We start from the raw sequence: 10,837 nt of genomic DNA on the forward strand, positions 1-10,837 counted from the left end.
ATGAACTCTATGAACATCCACTGAGTATCTAAATGGATGTGTTTGGTGCTAGGCTGCCTGTAAAAAATATAATTCATTTTTCACTCCTCCTACTCATTTGCTTATTAAATATTGGTTGAGCGTGTCCTTTGCTCTGTACACTAGGGACTCAAATAAGAACAATGCTCACACTAGTGGAGGCAGCAATCCCTAACCTAATGAATGAGTTAGGATATTTCCTACAGGCTGGTGCTGCAAGGTGGCCTCCTGCTGGAGAGGTTTCTGCTCTAAAGTGGTGGCCACTGAAGGCCTCAGTCAGCGCACTAGAGCCTGGCAACAGTTTTTGGATGAGGTAGGTAACGAGCAACAGGTATGTATATCTGGCTGGAGAAACCCAAAGTGCGAACATGCTTGCAGAAGAGGTTGTCTGAGGGGATGTCCGAGGTCCCCAAAGCCAGTCAGGAGCCCAGTGTGAGGCAGAGGGAGAAGGAAGAAGACAGTAGGTCTTGGTCCTGACTGAGTTTAGTCTGGTGGAAAAAAGGCAGAGTATTGATATCTGCAGTACAGCACAGGATTTGCTCCATTCAAAGTAATCGTTGGAGTGAACGGGCTTCTGTGTGAGACCAGAGACTCCCTAGGGTGCTTTTCTAGGCCAAGGACACACCGAGCCAGGTGAAAGGGTGCAAAGCCTGGCCAGGAGAGAGGGATGAGGAGACAGAAGGCTTGGAGAGGGGACACAGATACCACATTCAGGAAACAGCAAGAACTTCCCTGTGACTGAGGAATAGTGGATTAGAAGATAAGAGATTTTATGTTACAATGAAAGGATTTGGATTTTTATCCTCAAAGTCAGAGAGTGCCATCCAAATTCTTTAATCAAGGGAGCAATGAAGAACGTTCAGATCACATGTGCTGCAGGTGAAGCAAGGCTGAGCCAGCGCCCAGGCTGTTAGAAGCCTCCAGTGACAGATAGCTAGGGGAAGCCTGAACTGGAAGGGAAGATCAGGAATAAGGGAAGTGCTATCAAGTAGTAGAATACACAGGTGTTGAACACGGTCTGGCTACACCGAGGAAGTGAGGAGGGTATTGCAAAGATTACTCCTATGTTCTTGGTTTAAACCCGTGAATGAGTGGGAGTGGTGCTCACGGACAGAGAAAAAATGAGTTACGAGAAAAATTATGGACTTGTTGTGACATGCTGCATTTGTACTGCTTGGAGGACATGACTGATACATGAGGCGTGGAAGCAGGAAGTCTGAAGCGGCCGTGTATCTCGTGAACCCGAAACCACGGTTCGGAATGAGATGCGCGGACAGAAGAGCCCATCAGCCGCGCAGAAGGCCAACGAGAGCACCCTGGGAACGCTCGTGGTCACGGGACAGGGATGAGGGGAGAGAGTCAACTGGGAGGCTGCTCGGAAACAGCCAGAAAAGACAGGAGATGAGGCTGATGAAGAAGACGACGATGATATGATGATGGTGATGATGGTGGTGATGAGGAGGAGGAAGATGATGGCAGTAAAGGCCGCGGTGATGACTGATGGTGGGGATGATGGTAATGATGAAGATGGTGATGGTGATAATGATGACGGTGATGATAATGGTGAAAACGATGGGGCGGGTCAAGACTACAATTTTCAGAGCATTACAATAGGTTTTATTGACAACTTAGTAATAAACTTCCACATAGCACCATCTATTATTTTTTGCCTGGTTTCCTCTTAAACCCTCATGGTTTTATCACCCAATTGCTCTTTATAAAGATTATAGCAATTAAAACTTGATTCTAAGATATTTAATTTCTTTTTCTTTTTAAAAAATATTTTATTTGTTTATTTTTAGGGAGAGGGGAAGGGAGAGAGGATGAGGGAGAAACATCAGTGTGTCATTGCCTCTCACACACCCCCTACTGGGGACCTGGCTCGCAACCCAGGCATGTGCCCTGACTGGGTCTCAAACCAGCAACCTTGTTGTTCTCAGGCTGGCACTCAATCCACTGAGCTACACCAGCCAGGGCAAGATATTTAATTTCTTGATTTGAAAAACGAAACTGGTGAGAGAGAAAGAAAGATACCAATTTGTTGTTCCACTTCCTTAGTCATTCATTGGTTGATTCTTGAATGTGCCCTGACCTGGGAAGGAACCGGCAACCCTTGTGTGTGGGGATGATGCTCCAGCCAACTGAGCTGCCAGGCCTGGGCCCCTAAACACCTTTAAATCGCTTTTTTGGATTTCGTTGTTTTTCTTCTTTTATTGTTTACACTCGCCACTTGCACTTTTAAAACCCTCCATTATCCCCTAAGAAATGGCACCCGTCTGTTCTGGATGTTGGGATGGAGTCGAACATTCACTGTGAAAGGAGGAACGGACTGTGAAGGTGACTGTGGCAAGGACAAGTGCTTTCCACTGTCACTCTGGTCGAAAGAGACAGTTCTCCTCTCAGATCCTCTGAGGTCAGGTTGGCATGTGTTCGCTGACCCTCTGTGTGAACTAGGGGACGAGCTTCCCATAGTGTCAAGTTTACAGGAGGCTTCAGTTGAGCAGGGCAGTGGGAGCCTGGGTGGCCTGAGTTGTCATTCTGAAACGTAATCCTCCCCGGGCTGGCGGTTCACCTTCTTGGTTTCCGAACTTACAGAGTAGAAATGGTAGCACTTGCCTCTCTGGGGTGTTGGAAAATTAATTCTCTACTGTGAGTAAAAGGCTTTGGAGATAAAAGCCCCCCTTTTATCTCCAAAGCATTTAAGTAGCATTATTACTGCTTTTTGTTTCTAAGGGAAAAGATGCACAGATCACCTTGACCTTGGCAAATGGTTACCCATGCAGCTACACAAAAGCACACAGTGGTGTGGTTAAGAGCTAAACTCCAGGTTGTCTATGGGAGCAGTCGCCAACCTTTGTGGCCCCAGGGACCAGTTTCCTGGAAGAAGATTTCTGAAGGTAATGCCCCAGTGGAGGGGGAGCATTACTTTCAAGTTCACCTCCTGCTGTTGGGCTTGGTTCCCAACGGACCTCTAATCTATTCCTACAAAGTAAAATTGAAAACAAAACTATTGCAAGAAACTGTTAAGCAGACAGCCGGCATTAATGCGTTTCTAAATACTCTACAAGAGGAGGTGGGACGGTTCAGAGGCTCAGTGGGCGGCGGGGCGGGTAGCGACAGAGGCCGTGGCGGGAGGGCAGAGAAGTGTGCTCCTTGCCCAGGGAGGGCGGTGTTAAGGCGGGACCCATCGGGCAGATGGGGGCTAACTGTGGGACCGCGGGGCACAGTGGCCACCCAGTGCCTGACTGCGCCGGGACCCGCGCTGGGGGGCGGACCAGCGGTGGTTGGCGGGCGCCGGGACTAGTGCCAGGGCGTGTGTCCGGGGCAGGGCGCAGGGCTGATGCGCTGACTCCGATCCTCCGAGCCAGCTCAGAGCAAGGAAAGCGATCCCAAGCCGTCGTCGTGGGCCCCACTTACGACCTGCAGCCAACATCGCAGCAGTCTGCTAACCCGAAAGTCCAGTTTTGATTCCCTGCAGCAACGAGGGAGCCCGAAACCCTGTGATTACAAGCGGATGGGGTCCAGCCAGAGAGTCCGGCCAAAGCCTGTGGGTGCTGTGCCAGGACCTGCGCGCTCGGCGTGAGTGGCCAACGGGCGTCCCGTGGTCTGCTTTCTTCTCTGCTGCGCGGAGCCCCGCTGGCTTTTGTTCCACCGAAGGCCCCTGGGAGAACCCTTACCTTGGGGAGTGGACTCAGTAGGGTCCCCGTCCCCAGCTTCAGCTTCCTCGTGAGGGGGACGCACTCATCTCTGCCTCCCGGGGGCCCGAGTGCACCGGAGGAGGTTCCGGTCGCCCAGCCTGGAGGGCTGTGGCTCCAACCGCAGAGCACCCACCCCCCATCACGGGTACCCTCACCCTCACCTGCATTGAAACCCCTGCTCAGTGGAGCTCAGGAACTCCTGGCGATGAGTCCCAGGGGCTGACAGCTAGAGGTATGCAGGAGATGTCCTTGCCTGTCTGTGTCCATGGGACAAAGCTGGTTTTGATTCAGTATGCTTTATTAATTGGTATATAACCAGTTAGAGTAAAAAATGTCTTTACTTTTAAGAGAAAGTATTTCTATATAACTACAATATTACTGACACTTTAAAGGTTAAACTGATCCCAGCAGTATTGCATTTCTTGCTTCCTTAAGTGCATGTTGGTGTGTTTGCATGTTGGATGTAAGTGTGTTCCAGGCTAACTTCTCAGCCTGGTGCTACATCACCACACATACATGGTGGCCTGAGTCTTCTATTAAGAACCTGGTTGGTGTTGAAATTCTTAAGATGTTGGAGCTCAAAGCATTCGAGTGAGGGAAAATCCAGTGATTTACTAGGGTGCTTAGCTTACAGTTGGAAAGGACTGAGTTTCCCTCATAATGTGTGTGTAATTGTTCAATGTACAAAAATCAGTGCAAGGGAAATAATTTAAATGATTATAGCAAGTTGTAAACAAATTTGTCATACAAATTTTAGGTATTGGATGGTAAAGCCATTAAGAGGTTATACTAAACGTTTTGTTATCTTTTCAAAGTAATTTTTATTTTTTTCCATTTTATACTCTGTATTTAGAATAGGAAATATCAATATATTTCTTCTGTAGCCAACATTTACAAGTCATCCCCTTAGAGGAGAAAAGAAGGGAGAGGAAGATGTTGGGAATATAAAACACATGCAGCGAAACTGGAAGGAATTACAGGGTCTTAGTTTCTCTGTGGTCTGAGTGAGCCTTCTCATCGTCCTCCGCAAATTCAAAGAAGACCAGAAGTATCTGTCTTCATGCACCTGTGCCCTGAAAGATATTATCACATGACTCACACTTTGTAAAGTGAATTTGAAGTGTTCCAAGATGACATTGAACAGTTGTCAGGTATCTGGAAACTGTTTGTGAAGGGTGTGGGGTAGGTCCAGACATGGTCCCTTCACCTGAGAAAACAGGTGGTGCCTGCCCAGCAGCCACAAGGAACAAGGGAAACGGCCTGTGCCAGTCTTCCCAAGGCCACTCTATTGATCAAACCCTGCAGCACTTTCATGTGGCACCGGGGTGCCCTCCTGGCTGCCACTGCTCCCCCCAACATGGCAAGTACACCCAGGCTGGAGGGGGGTAGGGTCTGTCTCAGGACCCACCACTATGGGTGGACTCCCTGCAATGCGAGCAATGAACAGCAGTATGTCCAGACCTGCTGGGCCTCTGTGGTGCCCCACCAACCTTATCTCTATGTTGTCGGGTCGTCTGCTGCATGGTGTTTGGGGTGGAATGGAGAAGGGACTCAAGGGCTGTCCCTCTGCCCCTAAATCAGCCACCTTCCCGAAGCCCTTGGGGAGGCTGAATGTGTCTGCTGCCACAGAGGCCGGGGGCTGAAGTGTGCACTTCAGAACAGTGGTCCTTCCAGGTGAATACCACCAACTGGGGCTCCAAGTGGGGACTCTGGCCCCAGGGCACCCAACTGAGAGGTCCCCTTACCTTCTAAGCAGTGCCGTTGGTCCATGGGTACCAGGGGCCTAGGGCAGACAGAGCGCACCAAGGGCTCCACACAAGGCCAGGTTGTGGGCTGTGGTGCAGGTGGGGGAGCCCTGTGGCTGGACCCTGTGCTGAAGCCCAAAGAGGTGGTGAAGGAGGGCAGGATGTACTCCAGGCAGCTGCCCCAGAATCCTAAGGACAGAACACACACTTCTTGCAGACTGGTCCTCTGGACTAGCAAGATGGGAGCAGAGTCTTCTTCTCTGTCCATCTGCAAAGCCCAGTGAGAAGGCAAAACAGTGTATTGCCTGAGGCACCTGTCATGCATTTTTTTTTGGAATGGGGGTAGCACTAATTAAATATCTAATTTAACGTAGGTACATTTTACAACTCTGCAACCCTCTAGCAGGTGCTCAGCTAAAGCACACCAGTGTTTACTGATCAAGTGCAACCACAATTAAAGGGAAGAGGCTCCCTTTATGTTTCAGGTAGCAATGTGGGCCGGCTGGGTCATGGTCAGGCCTGGGCACTGCTTCTGATCTGAGAGACTGGCATGAACGCCTACACACCGGTCTCACTGAATTCGGTTCCTGGCCACATAAGAACCTCTCTGGGTCCGTAAGTGGCTGCCAGAGTGAGGGACACACCACTGTCAGGGGGTCCTCCACCGTGTGTCCCGCACCAGCGGACTTCCTCTGCTATCAGGCTCCTCAGTGCAGAAGATACGAGACGGTCAGGGACGGCACATTAAGTAGATGAGGAGAAACGGGACTTCCCTAAGAGCATCTGTGCTCACACTGGCCTCCCTGGGTGTGATGGAGTGAACCGTTGGACTGGCCATCATTTCAGGGGACAGGGATGTGATCTCCCAGCTGATAATTTCCTCTGGGCTGTGGGCTGTGCTTGGAAGTGTGTCCCCGGAGAATGTCCCTGCCTTCTGAGCTGTGGGACGTGGGGATGTTCTCCTCCTCGTTCCCTTCATCCATGACACAGGCACCCATGACAGTGTAGGGCCCTTAGTACTTCGATAGTTCGCTGTCATGAAGATGAAAACATTGCTATGGGAACTGGATGGAAGGCCATGAGAGAAAACATTCCACTGGCGAGCTCGGTTTCTGTCCCCACTTCCCCTCCAGCTGAGACCCCACAGTAACTGCGGGTCCAGTTCCACACCAATGAGCACACCAACAGACGGGGGCTGGGGGCTCCACAGAAACTCAGATGCCCAAAGTCAGAGTCTGGGGTGTGGTGGCAATGATGGCGAGCCCCTTCATAGTCAGGCTTTCCTCTCTGTGTACGAGTGACAAGCTGATCCACACTGACCAGTCCTGGTGATAAATCGTGCCAAATCCCATCAGTTTCTTGAAAAAAATTCTGGTTCCCATTGTGCCTGTGAATGTTAGACCCAGTGCTCATCCCTGTTAGGAGGAGAGGTTCTGTCACACACACACACACACACACACACACCCCACATGCCCTTGTCTGTGAAGACAGGACAAGGCCTTCTGACTTGAGCTGTGGGTGCTTCTGGGGAGGAAATGACCCTCAAACTCACTTCACTCTTCCTTTTGTTTCACTGAATGAAGTCTGATTTGTGGACTTGGAAGCGTTAGGTATGGGGTCTCTTTCCCAGTCCCCGGGGGCTAAGGACATGCCACCTCTGGCCACCCCTTGAGGGAAACATATAACTGTATTCTCCCCAAGTAGAAAGTCAATCAAAGTCCAGGTAGACGGTAGCTGTGAGCCTGTGGGTATCCCCAATAGAGATAAACAGGGGCAAGCTCTCTGCTGGAGGCTGGAAACTCGGTCACCCTAAAGGGCTGGAGAACATGGCTTAATACCACAGAATTGGTCCTCAGGTATTTATGGAGCTTTAACTTTTTAGTCCAAGACTGACAGGAAGTTCTCATGTGGCCTTGCTAGCTTCATAGGCTCACCTTGCTCCCGCCTGTCTCCCTAAATATCCCAAGACTTCTGTTAATAGCAGCTTGGAGAGGAAAGCCTGTGGCAACTCTCAGAAGTACAATCCAGGGATGGGTCCCTCCTGCTGGTCCTCACCGATCTGCTCTTGGTGGTGGCTGTGTGTTGAGGACTGGGGGCAGGGCAGTGAAGCACAGGGACAAAGTGCCAGTCCCTTCCCTCCTGCCCATGCAGAGTGTGCACCCATGGGGGCTGGGGGCCGTCACTATTTCTAGGCACTGGTCCCAGTGGATTCTCAGGAGAAGGCATCCAGCTTGGTGGACCTGGGAGCCTGGGTGAGTGCAGGGGCTCCCTCATGGGATGTGACCAAGTATCTGCTCACAGGCCATGTCTCCCCCCTTCTGCCTGCACCCTGTGCTGTGGACTCACTGCTGAGACTGTGTGTGCGGACATCAAAACACCATCCCAGGGGAAGGTGTCAAGGCATGAGTGTGGACCCTCGGTTCCCAGACTGCCCCCCTGCACACTCAGGGTGGTCCTGGTGGTGTGCTTCTTCCTGGTTGCAGACCAGCTCTAGATAAGCTGACATGGCATTGTCAAGGCCAAGGTTGCACAGTGTGATCCCACCATGGTCAGTCAACATTTGGAAATGTTGACCTGTATCCCTATGGGACCACCCCTTTTCAGTGTGCACTTGTAGCAGGGAAATTGGCAAGAGTCTGCCATGGGCCACCTTCCTGAGTGCAAAGGCAGTTTCGTGTGCGGGCCTTCCAGAGGGCAGCCCCCGCCTGCTGGTGCCCACCTGGCGTGCATCACCCCTGTCCCAGGGCACAGGAGTGACCCGAGTCGTGTCTGACCTGCCGTGATTTATCACAGAGGTGAGAGCACTACAGGCTGTTCAATGCCCTTCACGGGGACCAGCGCGCTTCTGCTAACTTCTTGGAATTTACAAACCCTTCAACAGCACTGAAAAACTTTCCCATGAAGTCTTTTGTAAAGTAAAAAAGTATATTATGAGACACTCAGAAGCACTCTCTAATTTATCTGGTCATAGCATAGATTTTTTAGGGGCATTTTAGGAAAAAGAGCTGTATCCTGTGGAAACCGCCCACATCACCCTGTAGCAACACAGGAAACAGTGTCTGGTATGGAAGGTGGTATGCGCTTGGGGCAATTGCTGTAGCACAAAGCAGCATGTTCGCTGTTGGGAAGACCCAGGGGAATGTGCTCGGTGCTGCACATACAACGATCCCTCAGTGCTTTAGCGCTGTGGCTGTCAGGGACCCTGGGGCTGTCAGGGACCCTGGGGCTGTCAGGGACCCTCTGTTCCTATTGCTCAGGATTCACTTGTGTCCATACAAGGCCCCACATGCATCCAGGAACACGCATTTCCCCCCATGGTGCTTTCACAATGTTCTCCCTATTGCTGCCTTCTTTGCTTCTCTCTCCCTCTCTCTCACCCCATCCCCCCACTTCACTCCTTCACTCTGCCTACATCTGGAACTTGGGTTTGAGGTTTGGTCTTAACATCACTTACAGGTTCACAGTTTTCTTGGCTGAGGGAAGCGTTGTTCTCTCCTGCTTCGTTGATGTATCTAATCCAATCCAATATGAACCCGAAACAGAGTAGGATGGATTAGCTCTTTGATCATTTCTTACATTAATCTACATTGTTAATATTTTTGAAACAGTTTGCAATTCTTTTGATGGCACATAAATTAATGCAGCAATGCAAACATGGGTGTGAATTCATTGGGGAAAACCATGTCAGGAAAATAAGAAATGACCCTGAAAGAATGGGTCGCCCTGGTCACGTGGGAGCTGGGCAGCACGTCCAGTGCTGAGAGCCTCCGTGCCTACACGGGAGGGCCCTGTACTCCAGGGCTCACAGGTGGGAGGCCGCAGTGTCTTTGGGAATCCGTCAGTGGTGGAACCGGCCCCGGGGGACATGGAGGGTATGTGTTGGCAATGTCTTCGGCTCTAAGGCATAGAAATGCAAGAGAAACCAGAACTTCCTCAGGAATAAGTGACCCTGCTTGGCAGTCTGAGCACGTGACGTGCAGCAGCAGCCAGAGTGCATGGGAGCGGACAGTTCCATGGGAACAGAATGATCTACGGGTTCCTCTAGAGAAGAGGGAGGGTGGTTTGGGGGCAAGGCTTGGCAGAGATTTGCACTCTGTCACTAGGGCTTCCAGATCTAAACTGTGTAAACTGGCAAAGTGCTTACCTTTCAAGGAAAGAGGCCCACTTCGTCTTTAGGTCTTCTGATCTGCAGATGAAAAAGAGGAGAAAAGGTTAAGCAACGTACTACACGAGAACTACCATGTGCGGCTGTCACTGCAGATGAAGATGGTGCAGCCAATGGATAGCAGTGTGGACACCTGTGTAATTAAGAAATGACCCTGAAAGAATGGGTCGCCCTGGTCACGTGGGAGCTGTGTAATTGTCCCTCCTCAAAAGGCCTGTCCATGGACACCCTCCTTCTCAGGCAGTGACACAGTGGAGGACATAGTTTGTGAAGTGCAAGAGAAGTTGCTTTGGGGATGGAAACACTTGGTGCACAAGGCGGTGCAGGCTGGGTGGTGCTAGGCCAGCTGGGAGGCCTCTGCACTGCTCTGAGCCTCAGGGCCCGGAGCTGAGAGAGAGCTGGTCACATCTCCGAGTGCTTCCAGACCCTGGTCCTCTCTCCCATGTGGCTGGTGGAGTGCATGTGCAAACCATTGATCCAAACCAAGGAAATCACCCCCAAGAGGCCACCCTGTTGCCATCGGCATATTTTTTCAGCCAGGAAACTTTTGGGGGGAAGCACAAGGTAGCCTGATGTCCTTAGGAGTGCTCACAAAGTGAGTGAGTCCCTGGCTTCATTCACAATCAGATGAAACGGCTTCACTCTGATGGACATATAAGGGAAAAGCAACTGTGGGTCTTACCGAAAGGTGGCCAGCATACTCCCTGAGGGCCAGCCCACGACCAGGGACCTCTTGGCACCTGTGGCCTTTCCTGTTTTGTTGTCAGTAATCCACATGGTGCTTAGTGAAAGTTTCAGTTTTATTTTAAAAATCTTCCTGTAGCTAGAAAGAGAAACGGACAAGGCCTTGGTTAGCTTGTTTCTCAAATATTAGGGGAGCAGCCATGCTCCCCTAGAGTAAGGTGCCTGCCCTCACTCTTCAGGGCCGCCTGCCTCCTCCCCCTCCCCACTCTGCCCAGCACAGCCCGGAGGACCAGGGAGAGGCCTGGCCAGGGAGGTCAGAGCACACTGCACAGAGGGCGGAAAACACCATCGTTGTGAACGTCGGTGTCAGGTTTCACTGCACTCTACATGTTAGATCTTTTTAGGATGATTAGTCCATTTCATATTTGTTTATACATGATATTTATTATATTGTATGTTAGTGTTCTTTTTATTATTTGCTCACATTCTTTGTATCTGAAAGTATTTGAGGGGCTGAACAAAGATAC

At 50.7% G+C, this 10,837-nt stretch overlaps 1 protein-coding gene across 1 annotated transcript; it reads right to left on the minus strand.

Annotated features, from left to right (window-relative positions):
• Nucleotides 1-5,464: 5,464 nt before the first annotated feature.
• Nucleotides 5,465-10,459, minus strand: LOC118978598 (UBA-like domain-containing protein 2-B). Its single transcript, XM_037034118.1, has 4 exons — nt 10,309-10,459; nt 9,606-9,647; nt 8,916-8,973; nt 5,465-5,650 (listed from the first exon to the last, which is right to left on the minus strand). The coding sequence occupies exons 1-4, from the start codon at nt 10,401-10,403 to the stop codon at nt 5,465-5,467; spliced, it is 381 nt and encodes a 126-aa protein (XP_036890013.1). The 5' UTR covers nt 10,404-10,459.
• Nucleotides 10,460-10,837: the final 378 nt, after the last annotated feature.

Source organism: Sturnira hondurensis, unplaced genomic scaffold (genome assembly GCF_014824575.4).
Source record: "Sturnira hondurensis isolate 20B ecotype Veracruz unplaced genomic scaffold, ASM1482457v3 Scaffold0022017, whole genome shotgun sequence".
Taxonomy (NCBI): Eukaryota; Metazoa; Chordata; class Mammalia; order Chiroptera; family Phyllostomidae; genus Sturnira; species Sturnira hondurensis.

Bases quoted from the DNA above. Each gene is read 5' to 3' on its own strand.
- LOC118978598 (XM_037034118.1), bottom strand. From the start codon at position 10,403: ATGTGGATTACTGACAACAAAACAGGAAAGGCCACAGGTGCCAAGAGG. The intron at 8,974-9,605 runs GTAAGCACTTTG...GGATTGGATTAG, and splicing joins TGGGCCTCTTTCCTTGAAAG to ATACATCAACGAAGCAGGAG. The intron at 5,651-8,915 runs GTAAGTGATGTT...TTCTGTCCTTAG, and splicing joins GCCAAGAAAACTGTGAACCT to GATTCTGGGGCAGCTGCCTG.